This window comes from Fundulus heteroclitus, chromosome 21 (assembly GCF_011125445.2).
Source record: "Fundulus heteroclitus isolate FHET01 chromosome 21, MU-UCD_Fhet_4.1, whole genome shotgun sequence".
In the NCBI taxonomy this organism is placed as follows: domain Eukaryota; kingdom Metazoa; phylum Chordata; class Actinopteri; order Cyprinodontiformes; family Fundulidae; genus Fundulus; species Fundulus heteroclitus.
The window spans coordinates 32,868,981-32,893,599 of record NC_046381.1 but is presented as its reverse complement, the minus strand read 5'-3'; the positions used below and the strand labels follow the sequence as shown (position 1 = coordinate 32,893,599).

Below are 24,619 nucleotides of genomic sequence, written 5' to 3'. Positions count from 1 at the left end.
ACATATATTTCTTGAATTTGTCTTCTAAAAAGGCACAAAATTTCGGAAATTCTGGGAAATTGTTTAGTTTCGAAGTATCTAAGTGAAATTGAAAATATCTGTTCGGAAACTTAACGGGACACTTCAGATTATTTGATGTAAGAGTCTGAGAAGTTAACAGAGTAGTAGTTCCCTTAACTTTAGGAGAACAATGTCACATTGCAATGAGAAAACTGAAAAAAATATGCTGCACGTTGGCAGGCTAACAGGTTGTTTTTGCTAATTTCAGCTACTCAAAGCAAAATAAAAATGTTTTTATTTGTAGGACACAGAACTACATTAGGAGATATCAAGAACACCCACTTTCAACAGTCCGTTGTTAAGTTTCTCTCTGTAGTTTCAGCCGAACAATTTCCGCTAGCCGTGACTCGTCAGTATGTCTGGATCATTTTCAAATAACTATGACACCTGGAAATTCACAGACCCGTATTATCTTTGATGCCATGGTAGAAATGACAACCAGTAGGCCTAACCATAATATAAACTCCAGTCTTTGCAGACTTACTGTGCTTCATTTGTCTCCAAGGTTGGAGAATGACGGCACATTTGAGAGCGCTCCGCTCCCAGGTGGCTAAGCTGTGGCATTTGCTGTTTGTTTCTTTGCTAACTACAAAATAAGCCAATAACAATTTATTTCTTTATAATGTATGCTCAAACAAAACATGACCATTTTTACACATAGATATTTTTACAGAGCTCTGTGTGCCACTTAATGAGAGCCTACCCGGCAAATAAATAGCTTGTAGCCCTACCGGAAACTTTCACTACATTCTTTGTTTTCAGCAGCCCTATTGGTTCAACTCAGGGCTGTTCGGTGAGCTATGACCATCCCAGTTGGAATTCAGACTTCAGGGGACATTGATTATTTTTAAGGAGTTCTTAGAAAGTCTAACTTCTGAGTACAAAGTGAACGTACATTTCTGCAAACCAATGATCCAGCTAAATGACTCAACTAAATATACTTTAGAGAAGTAACATAAACATGGTTTGGCTGAAAAGATAGCAACAAATGTAACAATGATCTGTTGTGAAAGCATAGAAATTAAATACCACATTGTGCTCCAAGCATATGAGCATTTTCAGATGGAGTTGTTTTAAATAGCTTCAACTAGCTAACTAAGGCGGAGGCTAGCTAAAACATGTCAGAGTAGCTGTTAGCCTTCAACCCTTATGAGGATTTCCTCCTGTTTCTAGAAACAAATGGGGACATGATATCTTTCAACCAAAGGTCAGAGAACTAATATAACTACTGATACCTTTACAGAGAATCACTACAAAAAAAATCCAAACACCCTTTGAATAACAGATGAAATAGGCTTTTAACATGAAGCATTGGGGGGGTTAAACCTGTTAGCCATGCTCCATGTTTGAGTAAAGACCAACAAAGTGTTTGTTGTCAAGGGGGTTTTGGTGCAAATTCCTAATCTGGAGTACTGGGACATAGTCTGCTTGTATAAACAGCACAAGAAAAAAAAAATATGTGAAATGTCAGCATGTTTCGTAGCACTGCTGCACAGTTAAAGTGTCACCATAATATTAATATCAAGCTAATCTCCGGGGGGCTTCGCTGTACTTGTTGCTTCCCTCCTTATCCCTCTGCGCTCCCCTTGCTGAGGCGGGGCGCCACGCTAATCGGTCGCTGTGACACTAATTACACACGACAGCTTCCAACAATAGTGTTGGACCAACAAAGGCTTCTGCTCCCTCTGCAGGAGTCCCCGGCTGTCTATTCATACTCGCTCGCACTCGAAACACACACTATACCGGGCTGTTTGCACACAAACACACCACACACTGCTGCGTGGCTGCCTGTAGCTGTTACAGTTTGGAGTCTAATGCCCCCCCCCCCCCCCCTCCCCCCTCCTCTGCTGCACTGATCTGAGTAATTCACTTATGGCCTCTGTGATCTCGAGGGGCTCTGCTGGCCCCCTACCCCTTCCTGTAAGGAATCCTACTCCATTCAAGTCAATTCGATGTCTATAGCAAGTAAGAGGCCCCAGAACATCCTGTGTGATTCCTTGATTTAACCAGACTGTCATGCTTCTAAGCACATACAAGGGATTAGTATTGCTAATCCTTTGTACTCGTCCACAACTATTGTGTCGTTGATCGTTTCAGAGGAATCACATAAAAGAGGGAGGGCAGAGTCACACATCAAAACTAAAGCCAAACGTCTTTTTTTAACAGATGGATGATAAAAATGGTATAACCCAGTTTTTTGACTTTGAACAGCTAGAATTTATCAGAATTTGAAATTATAGATTTAGAAAGTGGAAAACCAGCTTATTCAAACTACACTGAGACAAAATAAGTGAATGGATAAGCAAAATAAAAGTGTGCTGATTTCAGTTCAGCCACATTTCCCAGCAAAAGCAATGTTTTACAAACATAACTCTAAAATCGATTATGTGTATTTGTATTCAGCCCCCTTTACTTACATACCCAAAAATAATATCTATCTTTAGAAGTCACCTTTTTGCAAATAAATGGAAAATGCTGTGTGGTTGAAAGCTGGCAGTTTCGCATCATGCTGAACGCAGCTTCCCCAAACACGGTGGTGGCAGCGTCATGCTGTGGGGATGTTTTCCTGCTGCAGGGACAGAGAAGCTGGGAAGAGGATGGTATACTCAGGGTAACGTGAAGTGTTAGCGTTCTGCATGATGCATCCACTACCAGGTTTAATCATGCAGATGATGCATTCAGGGTTAGGTGTTACTTACGGTTTTGCTCCAAAACACTTATTCAAAAGTTGACCAAAAGGTTGCATTGGACAACCGACTGGAACAACTTCTTCCGCACGATTGCACCCCCCCCCCCCCCCCCCCCAATCAACTCTGACCAGCTTCCCTGTCACGGCTGAAGAAAAACAACCCAACAGAACGATTTGGCCGCAGGACTTCTTATGCCTTTCTTTTAACAATGGCTTCCTTCTTGGCGCTCTTCTAAGAAGGCTAAATTTGTGGAGCGCTGGACTAATATTTGTGTACAGACACACCATTTAAAATAAACTGGGGCTTTTGTGCTCCTGAGTAAAGAAAAGGAATGATAAGAACCCGAGTCCTGGAATAAAGTACAGTAAGTACGGAGTCCCTTCGTGGTGTAGCAGGGTAAGTCATGTCTTTGATACGGGGGACCTAGGTTCGAATTCCAGCTTCATCAGGAAGGGCATCCGGCGTAAAAACTCTACCGTCTGTTGTAACGACTCGCTGCGGTGACCCCTTCAATAAGGGAGCAGCCGAAAGGACTCCCACATTACAGTAAAGTATACATTAACGTATGCACTCTAAAGGTTTTCAGCTGTAAAACATCTTCGTTTGTGTACACAACTTGTTGCATGGTCTTACAGACATTGCATGCGGGAGAAAGAGGAAGATGAAAGCAGTGGCATTAGGCCTGATCACGCACTGTTTATGAGGCACACGCTCATGGAAGGTTGGATTTTCCTTAACAGATCTCAGTACGACAAAAGGTCGTGGTCAAAAAAGACCAAAAAGGAGACAGAGAACAGGTAATAGAGGTTGGAAGATGTAGATGGATGTAGATGGTATGCCCTCCAACATCATCGTACAATTGGTCGGCCCTCTGGCTCAGTGAGACGTTTTAGTTTTTTGTTTCTTTCCAGGACTTTGAATCTGCGCTGGTGCATTAAAGTGAACAAACAGCTTCCAAACATCACATTTTAAGTACAGGGTCTGTCAAGTTGATACTCGCTACCCAATCATGTTTCACTGATTCCAACTGATTCTTATCTCCTTGACCCTCTGACACTGTAATTGGATCAAGCTGTGGGGGCAAATGGAAATGTCACAGATTCTGGCCTTCGCAGGGTTTAAGAGTTCAGTCTGACAAAGGCACAGACCGAAGCAACAAGTGAAGTTGTCAAAGTTATTAAACAAATAACTTCATTAAAAGCCAGAGTTCAGTCACAACCGGGGAGCATATGATCCCAGGGCCGCAGACCAAAGCTGAATAGTTCTATTGAAATCAAAAATATCCTGATTCCTGAAAAACGGTTAAAAAAAACAAGTTGAAGAGTTTATGGCTGTGATGTTTTTGGTGATTCTGGGCCACAGCTTTGCTTTGAACTAAGTGCTAATGCCGGAGAAAGAACACATAGGCTTGCACACATGACAATGCTGAGATTATTACATTTTGAGGGTATATTTGTCATTAGCAAGAGAGTGATAGCACTGCGGACATTAAAGGTACAACTGGTGTCGCCTGTTTTATTATTTTTCCATTAGTCTTTTTTATCCATCCATATATGTCGTAAGTGTCTAAGATTTTCACATAATATTATGTTACAGTATATCTCCAAGCTTTGGTGTCTATTCTTGGGATTTGTATGATAAAACAACACAAAGTAGTGAAGAACTCTAAAAAGAAAGAAAGAGGATAGATGGTTTTCTATGCTTCGCAAATAAAAACCTCCCCGTCGCAACAAAACATTGAGTCGTCTTTCACTCCAATCACACCTCCAAGTAATTAATCGCGTATCGCTACCAGCTTTAGTCATCGAGACACCAAAGGTTTTACAGCGCTCTAAGTTTAGCTTCACCATCTTCCCACCAACTCTGAACAGCTTCTCTGCCCCCGCTGAAGAAAAGGCACAACGCATGATGCTGCCGCCACCATGTTTCACTGAACGAATGCATTTTGTATCTATTTACAAGTAAGGTGGCTACTAAAGGTTGATTGTTTTACTAGGTTTTATTTAGGGGTGTCTGAGTAAAAGGGGGCTTTAAACACTGCTACGCTTTTCAGATTTCTTTGGTTGAAAACTATGCATCATTTTCCCTCTGTTTCAGAATTACACACTCCTTTGTGCTGGCCACCATCTGCATGTTTAATCAGCAAACATAATGTTAAATAAGTCAATTAAAAGGGCTTTAGGACAGTGTAAATATTTTGAATGTGATGTGGGATTTATTTTAGAGACACTTGTAAAATCTCCACGTCTGAAGTAAATTGGGGGAAATGGCAGGCTAAGCAGAATGTGCTCCCCTGCTCTGTTTAAGAATAAATATGCATTGCAATCAATTGATTTTATTTAAGGATGTTCATTTTCAATTAAATCGACAGATTTAAGAATGAGAACTCCCTTTGGATGTCGAGAGGGAAGGCATTTTGTTTCACAAACAATAAATTGACCACAAAGTGACCTTTCCCTGGCTGAACCTTTACACTTCATTCACTGTCGTGCTGATACATCTTGGTTTCCGCCTGACCATCTTGTCTGTTTCTTAAGGAAGGAAAAAGTGTGTGTGTGTGTGGGGGGGGGGAGGGGGGTCAGTGAGAGTTTAACAAACACAAAAGTCTGTCTATGATCTGACCTGATCCACAGTTCCACCCCTGAGCAAAATGACTCCATTCAGAAGCAGTTGTCACGCTGCTGCACTTCCCGCTGTAGGAAATCAAAATGTCTGCACTGGTTATGACCAAATCTGATGCAGACCTGATAACGGGCAGAATAAGCCCAAAATAATGGCTCACCTCTGTGAAATTATTTCAAATCAGCGGGTGACAGAGTGAAGATTTAAACTGATTGTTGTGTCTTATTTCCCCCTTCCTCTGTCGGATGCTTGGTTACAAAACCGTCTCCTGTCTACTTGCTGACGTCACAGATTGTTCTTGCCTGGCGTGAGTCTGTGGGCTCTGTGGTGTTTCTCTTCCTCTTTTATTATAGCTCAGCAAGCAGATAACAGCCCGGGGGAAACTCATTTTGAAACTTTACTGCGTACAGTTGATTAGCAGCACATTTCTTCACCGTCACTGCTGTTATATTCGTTTCTAGGTGTTTCCTAGGTGTGTTTTTCTTTACCCTGTCATCACCTTAAATGCCAAGACGGTTCAAGGGAGGGAGGTGGAGGTCTGATGGAGAACCTCCAGCTCAATCTGGATCCATTTACACCACAGGCATTTAGACATAGGCCTGAGATCTGTTGCGGGGGTAAGCGTTTAGGGCCGTTATAGCTTCTAGGTTTTTGCACAAAAAAAAAATGCATTTTTGACGAGTGTTAAATTTAAGGCATTAAAATTATTCACGTTTTAAATCAAGCATAGTATTCGTTTTTCTTTTTATCTGATGTCAGGCAATGGTTAAGTTTTAACAATGTTAAAGGTGTTGGTTTAGTCAACCTTTATTCTCGTTCATGGATTCCAACGGAGAACACTAAAGTAAATTATAAAAATAGACGTTAAGCTAGGTTTATCACATCCATTTACTAGCAGTTTGACTTGGTTTTTGTATGATGTTGCGACATAGTAAATATAATAAATTAGGGTTTGAAATAATACCACTGAAACAAGATGTTGGTTATACCATTTCCCTAATGGGTAACTGACAATTACCAAGCTCGTTTTTTTTTAGAGTACACTTTACCGTAGCTGCCACGCTTCATTCTTTATTTGTTGCTGAGCCATGTCTTGGTGCTGTTTTGCACATATACAAATGCGAAGCTATCACCCACCCAACAAGAGGTTTCGTGCTGTTGGTCACCAACTTATTGTTGCAATTAAGCACCTGTCAAACAGGTGGATGTACAGAGACTTAATCTTTCCTCGGTAATATAAACTCCACATTTGAGTCTGTAGGGAGGGGAAACCGTTTTTTTCTGCAGCAGACAAAGCAACCACACGCTGCACTCCCGGCTGAAACTACGACCACAACACAAGCACACAATGGCCGCACAAAGCAACATGTAGTTGGACATTGTGTTTAGCCACGTAGGATGTCGACGGTTAGGGTTAGTATTGACATCTAGCCTCGATGGGGCTTCATTCGGCATCTTTTCTTTTCCCCCCAGTACACACAAAATGACAAATAAATGAGTTGAAATGATTGGTTGTAAACCTTGTGTATTTTGCACTGAAAAAAAAAAAGATGATAGGTTTAAAACCACTTTAAATCACTTGTTGAATGCCTGGTAAACATCGCATGTGCTGTTTCACTCGGAAGTCTTCATAGTTTCTCACTTCAGTGTTTAGTTTATGTAAATAAAATCTGAAGGAGAAAGCATTAAAAAAAAAGAAGACATTTTTAGGACTAAACCGTTTACATGCCTGCTCCGTGTGAAAGTCACTCACGCAGTGCAAGCCACTGTCTACTGCGGCTGCATGCTCATCCAGGAAGACGCAATCTGCTGGGTTTCCTCAGATAGAAAAGCTTTGAACCAATCTGTGCGTACGATTCGACTGAACTGACTGCGTAAAGTGCCTCGAGATGACATGTGCTTTGAATTTGTGCTCCATAAATAAACTGAATTGAATTGAATGGAATTAAAACATTGGATGATTACTTTTATTGTAAACCAGCCATAAGACAGTAATGATTCCAAAACATTTGTTTTTCTGACACACAAAAATAACAGCGGCTGAGACATTGTGACCCAGGCTATCGGTTGAATATACAAGCATTAGCAATGGGCAAATTCAACAGGGCTTAACAACAACAATACAGACCGCATCAACAAAATATATGTTGCTTTTATCCGTTTATATGTCCTACTTTTATCTCTTGTCACATTTACAGCATCAATGTTATTTTAGTTTGATTTCAGAAAAGGATCTCAAGACCCTACATTTGTTGATTCAAGACCCCAAGTGGGGTCCCGGCCTGAATTAAATTCTAACAATATAATTTGTTCATCTATATTTTTCGATTTTTGCATTTATAGTTTTATTTACACCTTTTTTCCAGGTTAACACAGCAAGTTTTTTTTTAGTGCGACAGGAAAGAAGAGACGATCAAAGACTGTTAAATTATTTGGTAAATATTTAACGAGCTTAGCAATTACAAAGAGGGCAGAGACCTAACATTGTAGAGAGGGAATTACATCCCAGCTGCTGGTGTGCAAACATATTCACACCTGACTGAAAATAATATATATTTAGCTTAATCTTCAAAGAAGCGTGCAAGTTTACACAAGATTCTCATTCTTTAAAGTTAAATGGGCGTAGCATCCATGGAAGGTTACTTTTTTATGTCAGGATTCACTATCTTACATCTAAAATCAAAAGTAATAATATTTGGTATAGCTATAGTTTTTTTTAAATCCTGCCTTTATTTTACACAAACGCTATTTTTTAATATACGTTTCCCCCCTTATGATTGTTTAAGAACACAAGGAATAATTCCAGGTAATTGTATTTTCCTTTTCAGCAGATCATCTTTTGATTTGGCTGATTTCCGTCAAATAAAGCTGCAATAAAAACTGTCCGTTGCTGGCCTTTATTTACATATACATGCAGGTACATACAGCCTGAAGGCATATTTGTGCAAAGTACGCAGCTGAACCCTGGTTGTTGTGTTCCAACTTGAGAGAATCCCAGATTCGGACCTCCCCAAAAAGCTCCTGCTTCGCGACCTCTAGCTCCATTTGGCTCTCTGAATGAAAAAAGTCGCAGATCCAGTCAATAAATGTGTGTTTGACACTGCAGTCTGTTGTTGAATCTCCCACCTCTACAATCATCAGCCAGCAACTTCACACAGTCCCCTGCTGGACAACGTGGACAAGTGCACCCTAAAAAAAAAAACTAAAAAAAAACAAGATTCTTCCTCTGTGAAACTGTTCTTAAGGACAAATGAAACCTAAAGCTGCAGGTTTCATGGTTTCATGTCATATTTTCTGTCGGTGACTCATAGACAATTCTGGCTGTAGTTTGAAACCACAGGAAGGATGTGGACATGTACTTGCTGCTCATCTTAGTCTTGGGCAGAAATGCTCCAGCATCTCTCCGTGTTTGATTATCATGATGGAGGGGGGGGGGGGGGGGGGGGGCAATGTGGGTCAACGCAGAGGATCGGCTGGAGGGCCGTGCAGAGACTCCAGATGTAAACACAGCTAAATCCCTCATGTTCCTCTCTAATTAATCTCATTTGCGGAGCATCAAAGGTCAGAAAAGCCGGTCACTACTGCCACTAATAACGGCAGAGGAGGAGTAAACAAATACGGGCTGCAGGCCAGATGCAGACTCAAAATGCTTGCAGTGTCTCCATAATGTTGTCTTGCATGCTTTAAAAAGGGGGAGCGCAGACCTAAGACAAAACAGCCTTCTTCTAATCCCCATCGCTGCGACCTGACAACGCCACTCGTTGTCATCACTTTAACAGAGCTTTCTAAAACTCCCTTGGCAGCGCTTCTCTTGCTTGGACAATCCTCAGCATCGCCCTACACCCGGTGAGCAAGAGCTTTCTTTATCTCTCCATGAACCCGTGGCCCTTTGATTACTCAGATTACCACCTGTTCTCCAACTTTGCGTGCCGGCTAAGCTAAGTGAGCGTTCAGGTATACGGCGGGGAGAGCGAGTAAGTGAGTGTGTGTGTGTGTGTGTGAAGGAAGGAGACAACAGGATGCCAGTTGTTGGGTGCCATGCCAAGGCACCGGATGGTGGAGATTAAGCGTACTCTGGAGATCAGGGGGTAAGGGAGCTAAACTTTTAGCACAGACGAAGCTCACAAATCCCCACAGCGACTTCTCAGAAACAACGGCGGGAACTTTGTTTCACCCCTGGCTGCAGACGCGGTGGGCGGTGAACTTCGCGGGACCTCGACTTCCCTCCCCGTTCGCCCTTTTATCCTCCTTACGCGTCCCAGTTACCGATGTCGACCCAGGTTTCACCAAGTCACGGTTTCAAAAGCGCTAACATTTTCCGTCAGACCAGTCATACAGTTTGAAGTCCTTGAAATCAGAAACGTCAGAGAAAGCTTCAGAGAGACCTACGCTGTTTTCGTACAATGCGAAGGGTTGCGTGGCGCAGTCAGAGCCCCCCCCGGCTCCCCCACAAACCGCTGCGCACCACTGGTCAGCTGGCTGAAAGAAGCAGGAAGCACCTGGCATAACTTTTGAGACGATATCCCCCAGGCTTACTTTCTTTGCGTACTTTCTTTGCGTACTTTCTTTGCGCAACGTGGCGACCAAAGCTGATTCTCGTTCTGAATGAAATGACGACTCACGAACTGAAGCACTCCAGGAAACCCGAGGAGCGGCAGGAGAATCCAGTGACCAGTCGTTGAAAACTGAGAGCTCCAATGCCGGGACAACAATCGCCGGAGCGAGGAACCGGTGAACGTAATCACCCGAACGCACCGCAGCCGTCAGGGGAGTGGGACTAAAAGGGAGTGGAGGGAAAAATGACTTGCTGACACTAAGAGAACCCACAGGGAAACACACTGGGCTCAGAGCGACTAAACACAAGTAAACAAAACTTAACCTTAGAGCCAAGAAGGTTATTTCAGCTTCATTTTCCTTATACTGACAGAAAACATATATTTGTCATAAGAAATGCTTTATAGGGCCTGTCAAGGTGTGGAAGCTAAAGGAGCGCTACCCTTTAATGAAGTTGCTTCATTAAAAAGCAATTAGATGCCGTTGTGCTTTATGGTTTTACACCTCTGTGTTACTGACCAACGCTGCGTTGCTTGTACTCAAGGTTATCATGTTGTTAGAAACTCACACCAGCCCAGGTCAATCATGCAAGTTTATTCTCATAAAACCGAGGGGGCAAAGCCTCATTCGCTCCCGCCATCCCGCTCCATGATCCATTTTTGCAGCTGTACCTACGCCGTTTGCGTTAATAAAGCAGCAGTCGAGCCCGCAGGCAGCTGAAGACGCTCTTCGGGGGGGGGGGGGCATGAATATTTGAAGTTCGCAGCGGAGCGACACGAGGAGGAGGATGAGCGGGTCAGCGGACGGATTAGAAGACAAGACTCGGAATGGGCCCACTTTCTACTTACACGTAACCCAAGTAAACAAAGGCGCGCCGGCGATTTGAGCCAGATAAACAGACCGACTTTCTTTCTCAGAGGAACCATCTTGAACTCATGAGTCATCCTCAGCAGCAAAATAAAATGTTTATGTGACAGGGCCCCCTCACAAGGCTTTAAATATCCTTTCTGCACGCTTAGGAAAAAAAAGGGGGGGGGCAAAAAAAGGTGGAAAATAATGCTCGTGGTGAATATTTTACATTTTCAAAAAAAGGATTTCCACTTCCCCGCTGGAATTCATCGGTTTTCATCACTTGTAATACTCTCCATGCTCACATAATAAGAGCAGAGTGGCGACTCTGGCACGCCTCCCACGGGGGGGCCAAAAAGCCCTCTGAGCAGCGCGGGGGCAAACGTTCAGAGCCCTCTTTACCTTGGAAGAAGCTTTTGACGCGGAGGTAGGAGACGGCCAGGCGCAGCACGGACAGCTTGTCCAGTTTGGAGATGACGTCCAGGGGGAACGGCAGCAGGCTGGCCAGCCGGTCCAGCTCGGCGTTCAGCCTGTCCCTGTGCCGCTTGGACGGGTTGCTTTTCTCGTTGGCAGAGGACGGCTTCCTGCGGGGACGAGACGGCAGAAGGGATGAGGGGACGTGTGTAAACACGGGGGTCAAGAGATCATGGAGAGGAGTTTGCTAAAGTTTGAAAGCAAACTTAAATTTGACTTGCATAAGAAATTATGTTTGTTGAACTTCACCTGTTGCTGCCTTTGAAAATGCTAAAAACCTTTGTTCTCAGTACATGACAAAAGCTCTGTTTTACACTTTCATCGTCACTGACCCATACAATTTTCTATTTAAAATGTTGCTTTTAGGTCAGCAAGATTTGTTTTATGCTCACTTAGTAAAAATCTACCTGCCATCAGCTCATCAGCTTACATTCTGAAGCAAAACAGACTCCTAAGACTGCTAACTTTGGAAACAGTAGCTACGACTTGGGAGGAAGAAAAAAAACCCTCTTCAACAAAGTTACTTTCACAGAAAAAAAATCTATTTTCTGTCATTTCTTTAACATGCAAACATGTTTTTCAAGAACTCTCGTAGGGCAAACTAATGCAGACAGACGTGACTCGATAAAAACCACACTGTGCAAAACAAGGATGTCTTTCCTTTCTGCCTTAAATACGCCAGAAAAACACATTTATTTGCCTCTTTTGACAACAAGACACACCAATCCTGCACAATAAAATAAACTCTGGTGGGCTTGCTCCATTCTTTCAAGCGTTTCCGACTGTAAAGTTAGGCTGCCTGGTCCTCCCTGCTGGAGCCGGGGCTATTAAGCACTCAAACGGAGTGATAATCACAGGGCTTTTTCATTATTATTCAGGCCTACATTTTCTTTCAAGACAGAATCTATAAAGAATCAGAATAACATTTTTTCTAACCCTCAAAAAAAAAATAGTCCTAACCTAAATGTATGGCTTGACTGAAGTTAACAGATTAAAATGAGATTCTTCTTACTTTGCTGACATAAAAAACTAAAAGCAACCACAAAAACAGCAGAATGCCAAAGCGCTTGTTTCATTTCAGGAGCTGGAGAAGTGTGGTTTGATGTGGCAAAGATTTCCTCTCAGATCAGCAGCAAAAGGCAGGGCCAGTCATAAAAACTTTATAAACACCAACAGGCCTTTTTTCTTAAAAAAAAAAAAAAAAAGAGAATTACCACGTCCCTCTTTAATAATTTATATAATATTACTTAACATTATTCACAACATCCCTTGGGATCGCAAAAGAGAGCCCGTCATCAAATAAAGTCACTAAAGTAAAATAAAAACAGAAGTATATAACAGACAAAAGTAAGCATCTAATTTACCCAGCGTCCCGCCTCATAACTGGGTGCAGATCTTTAAAGCATAAAGTAAGAGGTATAGACAAACATAAGATCTTCTCTAACCTAATGATTTAGTTTCTTACTGATGTGCCACAAAAAAAAGTTCTGAGACTATTGTGACCAAAGTTTCTTTCTCTTTTTTTTTTTTTTTTTACCGGTAAATAACGTATTATCATCAAGTCTTTGATCACTTAGAGAAAGCCTAGATAAATAAGGGTCACGTGGTTGCAAGCGCTTATCTAAAGAAATGCACTGAGATCAAGCACGGCTCCTTAACTGTTTCTGGATGGGCTTCCTCCGCTTTCTGCCCGCATACATGCAGTCTCCTGGTGGGATCATCGTCTTGCGCTCCGCGGAGGTAGCAGGTGCGCTGCGGATAAGACACGGCAAGTTAGAGCTTCCTGGACGAAAGGCCTGGAGGAAGAGCTGTAGGATGACACCTTCAAAAAGCAACATGTTGTTGCACATTATGTCTCCAAAGGTCTGGCCCTGACCTGGGATCAAATGTGCAGAAAATATGTGTATCCCTCCAAAATTGAGCAAAAAAAAAAAAAATTAATTGGAGAAGTTTTTAAATGCTTAAATAGTCAGATGACTAGCTTTAAAAGCTCATCCTTAAGAGTTTTAATCACAACTTAATAACAATAACGTTACAGGGCAAAAACTGGGGAAAACTAAATTATTTATTTAAAAAAAAATCATGAAGCTTTAAAAAACAATAAATCACAGATTAATACACTAACCCAGAATATCCGTGGATTAAATCCAGAATCGATTTGGCTCCAGAATCACATCCACTTTGAAATGTTCCTGAGACGCGCCTGGCGGAGGTGCACCGGCTCCGGGCAGCGATAAATCCGGCGGGCAGATAAAAACAAGGCGGCCGGGGTCCTGCAGGAGCTCCGCGCTGATGTTTTCATCAGCGTCGCTCTGCTCGGAGGCAGATGTTGGCTGATTCTTTATACCCAATTGAGTCGCCTTGACTTCCTCGCGTTTCAGGTGGCGGATTCGTCTGAATGACATGTCGAGCTCTTCGCACGCAACTCGCTGCCTCGCAAACACCGACGCCAGCGCACACACACAAAACGGGAGCTTACGCTGCGTTCAAGTGCTGCGCGTAAAGGGGAAATAATCGTTTTGCTGCGGTTTGAATTAATAGCACTAAACAAAGCTATTAATTTATTCCAACGCATTTTGTAGGCTTGGGGTAAGATCTGCTTTTGTTTCCACACCAGGGCTATCTGGAGTTCTGCGTCACATTTGTCTTTCTTAAAATCAAGAAACATTGTAGCTTTTCTTTAATCAGATGACCTGCAGTTCATAGCAACATGTTCAGAGATAGCAGCACTGCATTAGGCTACTCTTTGTGCCATACTGACACAATTTCTTCCTCTGTTATCTAAAAAAGGGGGGCTTAAACCAAACAATTTAATGAGAAACTAAATTTAAACCTGTGTTGTTACCTGTCTTGATTGAGCACAGCCTGTTGATCAGAAGGGCAAATAAAAATGTTTTCCTAACTGTAAATATCACTAAGTTTAATATGTAAGGTAGCCAAATTGGATATTAAAGTCAGGATTGGGAAAAAACTAATGACTTTCTCATTTAAATCAAGCTTTAGGGAGATTTTTGTTAGTTTCCCTCTTTCAAATGATCAACTTTATAAGCAAAAATGGAACGCATAACCACACTTTGTCATTTAAACCTTGCAGCGTCAATAGGAAAGATAAGGTGTTTTTTTTTTTCAATAAGAAAATTCAATGTCTTTCAAGACTTTTGTTTTTGTACTAACAAAGCTGTGATAGAAAATTGAAGATTAGCTTTTTTTCATTTAACTTTCCATAAGATCAACAAAAAAGACAACATTCGTTAAAACGCAAAAATTACCATTTGTTCGAGAATGAGTTTATTAATGTCAGTTTTAATCTTTTCGAGGAGTACGTGAATGCAGCATTTGCTTGAAGCGCTTCGCGCGAACTGCCGCGTGCACACACCGACACAGGCTGGCAGAGGGGCGTGGCCACGAGCTCACAGCAGCAGCAGCAGCAGTCGGCGCGTTCAAACAGGACAGGCTGCAGACGCGAGACTTCGCTCCAGAAGTGGGGGCTTTGCAACCAAACTCGACCCTTTTTTTTCTCTAATAGTGGTCACGGCGCGCGACATTAAAGGGGGCGTCTTTAAACAGTGGTTACAGCTTCCAGCAACCGGATGACACTGCGGGAAAAGTGTGACAGTTTTTTCGAATGTGAAACAAAGTTGTTTTGTTTACCTCGAAATTGTCCTCTCGCAGTAAAGCTGCGAGATTAACGTTTGGTGCCTCCTGCGTAAGTTCAGATAAGACAGTATCATGGTTCATGGTGATAATGGGACTTATAAAACCGCGCAGTATAAACATACTTTTAAATGTGTCACTAGAAGATTTGTGTGTCGTCAGCTCACTCGATTGCCTCGTTTCTGTTGCCTAATGTATATTTAAAGCTGTAGTTGGTAATCCTGCTCAGAAACACTTTTTGTTACACTGGGTGAAATGTTCCTTCCATTCTGAAAGTAGTCAATACATTATATATTCAGAAAAAGGAGGTTAAAAAATATTGATTTCTGCTAAAGCTCCAGACCTTTTAAAAAAAAAAAAAAAAAAGACCTGAACTCCAACTAAAAACTCTGACTAATCCTGTTATTCGGTCCGAATGGAAACAACCAATCAGATGCCTTTATGTCTCATCCTACCCACGCCCCCCTCTGGCTCTCAAATCGGGCCAGAAAGGAAGCAAACCATGTACAAGTTTATGAGAAGAAGACAATGGCTTCAGTGGGAGATCTTTTTTTCACACGATCCCCCTGAGGAGCGGAGGCCAGGTAACATGGTCTTGTGTGTGCGCAGTTATTCAAAAAGGGACTTGGGTTTCTTAATTGAAATCTCACCAAATTGGCCTTTAAGTCTAACATTTTCACATTATGTTCTACAAGGGGTGAAAAGCGCAGACAAGTTTTATTTGTTGCATATGTTGGTCTTTCATGGCCTAGCTTTTTCGCAGTTGAAGGATGCGGCCCATGAATATGGACACACCCAATGTATATAGGCCAGCGATTGATTTCATTGATCTAATGAATCCAGTTGCTAATATGCACACTCGCCACACACACATGCATGCATTTGAAAATACGGGTGTGGCGTGATCTGTGTATGCTGACCACGGCCGTGGGGTGGGGGGTGACAAGAAAACAAAAGTGGTCCTTTGATAGTAATATTGTCTCGTTAGCATGAGATAAAACCATCTGTCATATTATTTGCTCTGATAGAAGTAATTGCTCAGTGAAAATTATAAACATGAATTTATAAGTGAACAGAGCGAAACAGAATAAATAAAAAAAATTGAAAAGCGAAATTATAAAATGAGGGGCAATTACAAATCTCAGTGACGGAGTAATTATTTTCTCAGATTCTTGAACCCCTCAAATTGTGCTTCCCCAGGTAGAAAGCCATATCGCTCGTTTAAAAGAAACTGATCTCGATAGATTTCCACTGTTGAGATAAAAGTTGTAAAACAGGAGAAAATTGTATATCTTATAAATGAACAGTAGTTGAAACCATACCAAACACGTTTTATTTAGGTTTATTTTCTGCATCTTCAATACAAAGTCTATTTTCCAATTACGTTTTTGCTTGATTAGGGGTATTTTTTTACACTATAGTGTATAATGTGTTGATTTAAATTGTAACCAAATAAAATGTGTTGATCCAGACTCTTTTTTTTTTCTTTCTTGAAACATGCCAGCTGTAGATGTAACCTTTGTCTTTCCAACTTTTACTGCCATCCTCTCTACCGCCCCCTAGTGCTCAATCCGTGCCAAAACAAGAAACAGACGCACAAGTACACAGGCAACAGGGATAAAACATGTTTCTTGGTCACTTTTAAGATAAAAGTGTTGATGTGTGACTCATCCTCTAAACTGTGTTATGTAATTTTTATGCCTTTCAACTTTTGTTGAATCAACGTTTCATAATGGCCTTTTAGATGGGGGAAAAATAAAATACTGGAAAGGTGGCCATGGGAATGATTTGAATCATTTTTGATACTTTTCAGCCATGTGGACTGGTAAGGGGGATGTAATGTGGCTCAAGAAGTTTCAATGCCAGCTGTTTTTGTTAGTTCTTTGCATTATGGTTGTTTTGCTGAAACTTTGATCTGCAGACTAATAAAGCCTGCTGACAGCATGGAGCTGTCACTGTGCGTTTTGGCAGCAGTAGAGCTGAGGAACTCAGCTATAATCACCTCTGGTCCGTAGTAATAATGCATGCCCGTATAGAAGGGGAGGGAGGGGGGCATTAAAGTTACTGTATGAGAAACCAAACCCATGTGTTCTTCACCTACTCGCCTGACAGGTCTGACGCTGTGACCACTAGCATGGAGCAGTCAGCTTGCGCTAGTCACAGAGCACGTGGCACTTTATCAGGGGAGATGTTTTATTTGTTGTGACAGGTAGAGCTGTGGACCCATAGAGGCCTTGTTAAGACTGTCAGCGGCTGCCGCTAAAGCTACAGGGAGCTTTGGTATCGTTGCAAATCCACGGTCAACATTGTCCAAGCTGCCTTCCAGATTAACCTGGGCTTAAAACGTCCCCTAAACCCTACCGGGCATGACCTTCGCACGCAACCCTGGATGCGTCCACACAGCATGCGCTCGTGGCTAAACGCGCGTTTAGGAACAAGGAGCACGGAGACAAGCGGGGCCCTGCTAAAAAGTCCGCCGCCAAAGGCAACAGTGTGCCGGCTCATCGATTTAAGACGTCGCCATTAAGCGTCGCGGAGGGGGGGGGGTTCAGGAAACACGCACGGCTGCGGCACAACAAGTCTGATGGTAACGGACATTCATAATTGATGGGAGGGTCGGCGATGGGAAGGAGCTAACGCACACTCGCTGATCCTCTGTCACTGTCATTTAGAGCGAACTCTTTCTTATTAAGAGCCACATGACTGCTCAGATGGAAGTAAACCCATCAGCAGAACAAAGGACACAATATGCAGCGTGTTTCACAATACTGAAGCTCCGATTGGATGGAGAGTGCACACGGCAAATTTAAATCTTTATATCTTATCAGATCCTAAGGACTATTTGCACGCTTTTAACTAACTTCCCAAGAGGTGTGGCCAGCGCATTCATCTTTAACATCATATCTCAATAGCACCATATGTGTGTTATACGTGAATTCTGAGCCGGTGTGTCACCAAAACTTCATTATGGCTACATGATGACAGTAAAGACTCTTAATTTGAGTGATAGCGAGTTTTAATTCCACGCATTCAGCTTGCACCCACTCACTAACCGGATGACTTCCAAAGGCAGTTGCAAGGACTGGATTTTATTTAGGGCTCCGCAGAACATACACAACACACCTAGATTTACCACGTCTAAATTTCCTTCCACTTCACAATTACGCAATACGCCGTGTCGGTCTGTCAAGTAGTGTGTGTGGTTATACGTCTTGTTATAGCTCGTGAAAGAGTGGCATATTTTCGCAAGGCCCTGATCGTAAAAAATGTGAAAGTGCTACGGGACAAAAAGCAGAGAAAGTTCATTAAAGCTGAATCTATGGTCCACATTGACTCCGTATGAAAGGTAAACGACTCCAGGGGAGGTGATCAGCTCACACGCAGAAGACTTTTTGGCAAATTGCGTCGGGCAGGACGTGGCGTCAGCGGAGCCGCTTTATAAGGCCCGACACGCAAAACCGTAGGATGAGACGAGATTCTTTAAACATCGTTGCGCACACAGAGCACGTACAGCGAGTTTCAGGTGCGCTCCATAAACGGTGCGCAGGTAAGAAGAAGAAGTACAGCTCCACCAGCGAAAGGGATTTGGTCCCGTGTGCACACACAGCATGCAGTGTTGTTCATGCAAACAAACAAAAAAATGAAAAAAAAAAAGGCCTGCCAAAGACTCAGAATATTTTATGGAGCATGTTCCGACTTTCAGAACATGCCCTGATGTGAAGCTCTGAGCCATTTCTAATTTGGTTCGGTTGTAGAGTAGAGCAGTCCGTCTCTCTGGACATCAAGTGGTTAGTGCCACATCTTTTCAGGCTGATGTTTGTTTGTTTGTTTGGGGACAATAAGCGGATCTTCTTTGATCTCATAAGACTGCAAATCTCCAATCCAGGACGCCGTTTGAATCACATTCCCCCGAACAAGTAAATGGAAGAAAACGTCCTTTTTCAGGACATTGATCAGACTGAATGATAATGAAGATCCCCTTACAACAGGACTGCAACACTATCCTTATAGGAGGATATCCTTCATATCCTCAATACTCATGGTGAATCAAAACAGGGAGGATTATACTGTACGTCAAAAGAAGGTCAGCCTTTATAATACTGCTTTCAGTTTTTGATCATTTCCATTTGCAATAATCTGCTAAAATAATAGTTTTCTCTTGAAGGACAACAGCTGAAACGTCTATGGAGCCAGGCAATAAATAAAATTTTAAAACCTATGCTTTGGTTTCTCATTTTTCTCTCATGCGTTCCGTCAGGATTTTGGAGATAATCTTTTGTTGACGTTTGGATTTTTTTTTTTTTTTTTTTTTTCCCCGAGGGTCATTTTATGGGCAGGTGGAGGGTCAAACAGAGATTGACTTCTTTCTCCTGCGTCCCTCCATCATTCTCTAATCTGCTTGGGCTCTTGACTTTACGCAAGAACCAGAGGCAGAAGGGCTTACGCAGCAAGCTGTTTGCGTGACACCCAGGATGCAGAGCGGTTCACAAAGCGCATGAGTCAGCCATGTTTGCTTGATGGAATGATGATAGTGGAAGATAAGTGTCAAAGCAGACAGCAGCTAAGTGCTGAGACATTGTTTGCACAAGCAAACCCAAAAAGTGGTTCTAGACGCCCATGGTGGTTATTGAATGGATTTAGCCTTGAATTATAACTGCTTGAATCCCCCCAGATCCTTGTGTTGGTATAGAAGAAGAAAAATCTGAATGAGAACCTCGTAGACCCCTCCATCTCGTTGGCTCTGCCGATAAAGATGTATAAGAGAAATAAAAATCAACACTCTTTAATTGAAGCAAACACTAGGACGATCTCACACTAAGAAACTTTGAGATTAAACTTTCAATGGTTTTTAAATAACGTGTGACATTTCAAAGAGTCCGTGATGCCATGCACTCTAGGGCTGGACGATAATTCAATACCAATATGTCGATTGATAGACGTATATCGATGATAGAGGGGGAAAAAAGGGTCAATAAAAAGAAACAGAATAATAGTTTTCCTCCCTTTTTGCATTCTAGCCATGTAGATTAACAGTACAGTCGCTGCAGCTTCCCAACTAATCAGAAACGCAGACCAAGGAACGCTCCACCGCCAAGCTCCGCCCCCTTCAAAGAGATGCAGTTTTGGTAAAAAAAAAGTTGGTTAAATAAAGGGTTGAGTTTGAATTCTGTATCTAGAATAGATCGCTAAGCAACAGCATAAAATGGCCAGGGCTGCACTTACAATATATGTTTTGAATTTGTTGATAACGATCAATATCGATCAATATGATTTCTATTTTATCAACATGCCTTTTTTCTACATCATCCAGCCCTAATGCACTCTAACAAAGTTATCGCAGCCTTGAGGAGTGAAACACGCCCACATCCTCCTCCATACTCAAACGACTACACACCAAATAGAGTTTGTTGTCAGAAAGCGCAATCTTTGTCTCTTCTGACCAAAACACACACACACAATCCTTAGAGATTGTGTGTGTGTGGGTGTTCAGTATTTCCTTGTTGTTTATTGATGTTCATTTTCCTTTTGCCATATCAGTTCATGCTTATCTCCTTACTTTCTGAGTTTATTCTTGTGTTTAATTATTTGCACATCTGGTGTTATTTCTGTTAAATCACCGTTTGATTTTCCCCTTTATTAGATAGTTCCTGTGTATCCCAGTTCACCCCTTTCCATGTAAATTAGTCTCTCTTCCTCAGACTCCCTGCACGCCGGCTGATTCACAAGATCACCTGGTTTTATTTGTCTTTCTCTCTCCCACACAAATATATATATATATATCTATATATATATATATATATATATATATATATATATATATATATATATATCTATATCTATATATATATATATATATATATATATATATATATATATATATATATATATACATACTGTATATATTCTCCATTCTTCCAGGGACATTGTACTGTCTGATTTTCCGTCCGTGCTCCATTTCCTGTTTTCCTCGCATCTTTCTGTAAGTTTGATCCTTTGTTTTTAAATCCTCCTACGCGTCACGCGGCTCTTGAGTTCCTCTCTGAACTTCAGCCCTTCAAGCAACCCACACATCTTGTTAGATGGAACATGTTCATGTTTGTGATGGTGTGACCGAACGGGTTTATCCTGGCAAACCTCCCAGACAAGCAGTTCACAATAATAGCCTCTGGCTGTTATGTAGACTTGGAGATCTCTAGTCTCTTGTCCATCCCATTGGGAGGAATGGGCCTATGTGGCATTGTAGTTGTATCCTATAGGGAAACAAGAAGTCAAAGGTCACCAATTACTCAGACAATGAGATCAGTTTAAAAAGTGTAAAGTGAAAACAAGTAAATGTTTCTAAGTGACAGTAAGTGTGTCTGTAGGGATTTGGTTGTAAAAAGAAATGTCGCACTTAATAGCTGTAACAAAATTGAAGATTGAGTCTATCAAAAAATCAAGTTCAGTTAAAAGCAAATGTATATTATAGATTTGTTTACATATTTACCAGAGGAGACGAGAAGTGTGGAGATCCCTGGATGAAAAATGTATAAATAAAAGCTAGTCCTGATATAAATGGCTGCCCCTCACTTTAGTACAGGAGTACCCAAGAAACGCACAAGGGTTACTCACACCTTAAAACGGTTTGCTCTTATACAGACAGAGGCTGTGATTAATTATTTATCATAATTTGTCCTGTTTTTATTAGAAAAGAGCATTGGTTGTTGATAGGGGATCACTGATGAAGTACTCAACGTTCACAAATCTGGTTCACTACTTTTTCATTTTATGAAATAATTTTATTTGGGGGATTTTTTATTTTTTTTTTGCATGCTCCAGTTGGGTTCAATTCGCAACAAAATCCAGAATGTAATATCAGAAATTCACTTCAATTCACTTCAAAAGTTTCGGATGGCGCAAGTGTCTGGCCACACATTCACAACAAACGTTGTCTCAAGGCAGTTTACAATACATACAGATCAAAACTGTATACAGAAATAAATAGACACATAGTAAAGATACAGATTCAAATGATACACAAATGTGTGTTCATTAAAGTAAAGCCTTAAGGGACTATGAATGTCTGAAATGAAGAGTCTGAACCTGGTTTAACTTAAAACAGAAGGCTTTCATCTTTTGATCTTCACCTCACTCTCAAAGGTAATAGCTGATCTTTAGAAACTTGCAGAGTGAAGTGCTAACATATCTTCAGGTGATTATTAACACCTTTAAGTTTCAGCTGAAGACCCCCGCTCATTTACAAACCTTTCTCTGCTTTGGGGATTTTAGAGAAGCAATATATCTTTATCAGACTCGTCTTTTGTAGTTTTGGTTACTGGTTATTAGGCGGTCTCCGCACAGACGGTTGTTTTTGTTGCTCCTTTACATTTAGAGAAATTAAAATCTCATCACTACTCGAAATTCTTGAAAAATAATATGCATTTATTCATTTTTATCGCTTTCAAAACTCTGACCTGCCTTCCCAGATGCGAATGCTACGTTTTCAAAATGTGACGACTTCAGTGCTTTTTGGTGGAAAACCCAAAGCAAAATGTAATTTTACACCTTATCTCGCCTCTTCACGCCTCTCCACACTCTCAACCTCAACTCAGATCTTATGTATAAACCCAGCTGTGGCAACAGAAAGGATTTTCTGCCTTATTTGGTTCAAGATCTACATCTAGACCCTCCGTCAGGAATCTGTCTAGCAAGGTTTTGTACTAGCACAACGGACGTAATCTTACTCATACAGAATATGGATATTTTAAAATGTGTTAGTCTTTGATCTTATTACATTCAGATGTATGTATTTTTTTTGTCATTGCTTTAAACCAAGTGCACTGAGAATGCACTGCTGACCTCTGGGGACAATCCAAAAAAAATCTTGATCTGCACAGAGCAAATCAGCTTAGGTTACATGCAGACATTATTCCAAGTTCATTCACTCAGACTCTTGTATCTCATATGACTGGACCCACTTCATGCTCACATAGTAGACATCTTGGCTGGGATCTGTGTAAAAAAAAAAAAAAAAAAAAAAATCAAATGCACTTTTCTAATTCACCAAAAAGCATTTTTACGCATCTTTACCTAGTCACAGCGCACGGCTGGTTTCCAGAACGCAATCATTATTCATGACTGGCGTTTTCCAACCCACAGCGCAACTACTGTTACTGACAGCTACAAACAATATTATTTAATGTTATTCAATCTAATGGAAAGCGTATGAGCATGAAAACATTATGAGGAAATCGAATGAGTCACTCCATTTGCTTCCCACATGCCACAGCCATGTTAATATGTTTCCAAATGTAGCCGTCGCTCCCGCATGTTCCTGCCATGAACGTCCATCTGAGCCATCTGAACAGGAGAGGGAAGCCTTCCTGCGCTGCAGCCATGGTTTTCATTAACCCTACAAGAAGTCTGTCGCCTGCTGTCGGGTCCGTCCGTATCAGGCTCATCGGGGGGAAAAACGGGTTAAAGAGGCCAGTGTGCTCCGGCTTTGGGTCAGGTTTGGGATTGACGGCGGGTGTTGATGCGCTTTGGAGAATATTGATGAAGAGGCTTTTAAGCCAGAAGTTCTTTAGTAAAATCAGTTTTTTTACCCTTGGACATGAAATTCCAACCAATAAGCCACCAATATGTAAAACCGAAGCGTTGTATGGTGAATGTATGAGGACAGTGGGCCCAAATACTAGAAAACTCAAACCTCAGCTGAAAAACCAGGTTTTGCCTTTTCTCATTTCTCTTTTATGTCTGAGCCATTTACCTAGATATATCAGACATGTTTAGAGTTACAGAAAGAGCAATCTCATCATTTTAAAGCACTCAACAGCCTTAGAAATTACTTAGGAATTAGGAATGATGAGAACAATCAATAAAACGACTGTGAAGAAATAAAAAGTTGGCGAGGGCAAAGATGTTACAGCCCTTTTTTTCGTCTTTTTTTTAAACAGCGTCCTGTCTGGCAGTGTAGCATTGAGAATTGTTGTCTTAATGCCAAAAAGAGCCCAACAGATTTTACCTGCACAAGCGGAGCCATACCCCTTTCGCTTGATTTATACGTGCAAGTCGCTTTATTATAATTTACAGCCCTTTTAACATGACAAACATATCAGCCTTCAAACCTTTCTACAAAGGTTACAACCAATAATCAAGCATGACTCATGCGGTCTATACATGTGTTCTGCAACCTCTTAAAACCTGTCTAAACGTTCACGTTTGCTTATAGCGTCCTGTATTTCCTGCTGTTTCGCCGTGTTTCATCACTATTTCACAACTGTTTTCATGTCACAACATTTAATACTGCTTTGGAATAAAGGTTCATTCGCCATAGTTTTTAGAGAAACATTTTGCAGGTGCTAACATTTGTCTGTAAAAGTAACTTTAAGGTTCTGCAAGTCTTTTATTTATTTATTTTTTTGGCATTTTTCAAAAAAATTGGGTACATTTATTTTTTATGCATGTCTTTGTTTATGTATTTGTTTATTTGCTGAAGAATTATTTTTAATTATTTGAGTTAGAGCCATTCAGCTACTAAGTAGTGAAGCAAGTTTCAGTACAACCCTCTACTAAACACTGAAGCAGGTAAGGGGACGCTGAAAAGTTGTTTTCTGTGTGAAATTATCTGTTAAATACTTTATTAGCTGTGGTAATAAACAGTCTATGTTCTTAGTCTAACAAGCTCTATTTAATTTAGCTGAAAGATTTAAAAGATTTAGACGCTGGACTTGTCC

The 24,619-nt window shown here is 41.3% G+C and overlaps 1 protein-coding gene across 2 annotated transcripts in view; it reads right to left on the bottom strand.

The window, feature by feature from the left end:
• ahrr (aryl-hydrocarbon receptor repressor) overlaps nt 1–24,619 on the bottom strand; it is a 99,244-nt gene that overhangs the window by 65,753 nt on the left and 8,872 nt on the right. Inside the window, exons 1-3 of one of the 2 annotated variants that reach the window (XM_036124765.1) lie at nt 13,375–13,478; nt 12,909–13,001; nt 11,178–11,359 (exon numbers count right to left, since the gene is read on the bottom strand). Coding sequence (XP_035980658.1) covers nt 11,178–11,359; nt 12,909–12,970 — 244 coding nt within the window. The 5' untranslated portion in view covers nt 12,971–13,001; nt 13,375–13,478. 2 annotated transcript variants of the gene reach the window in all.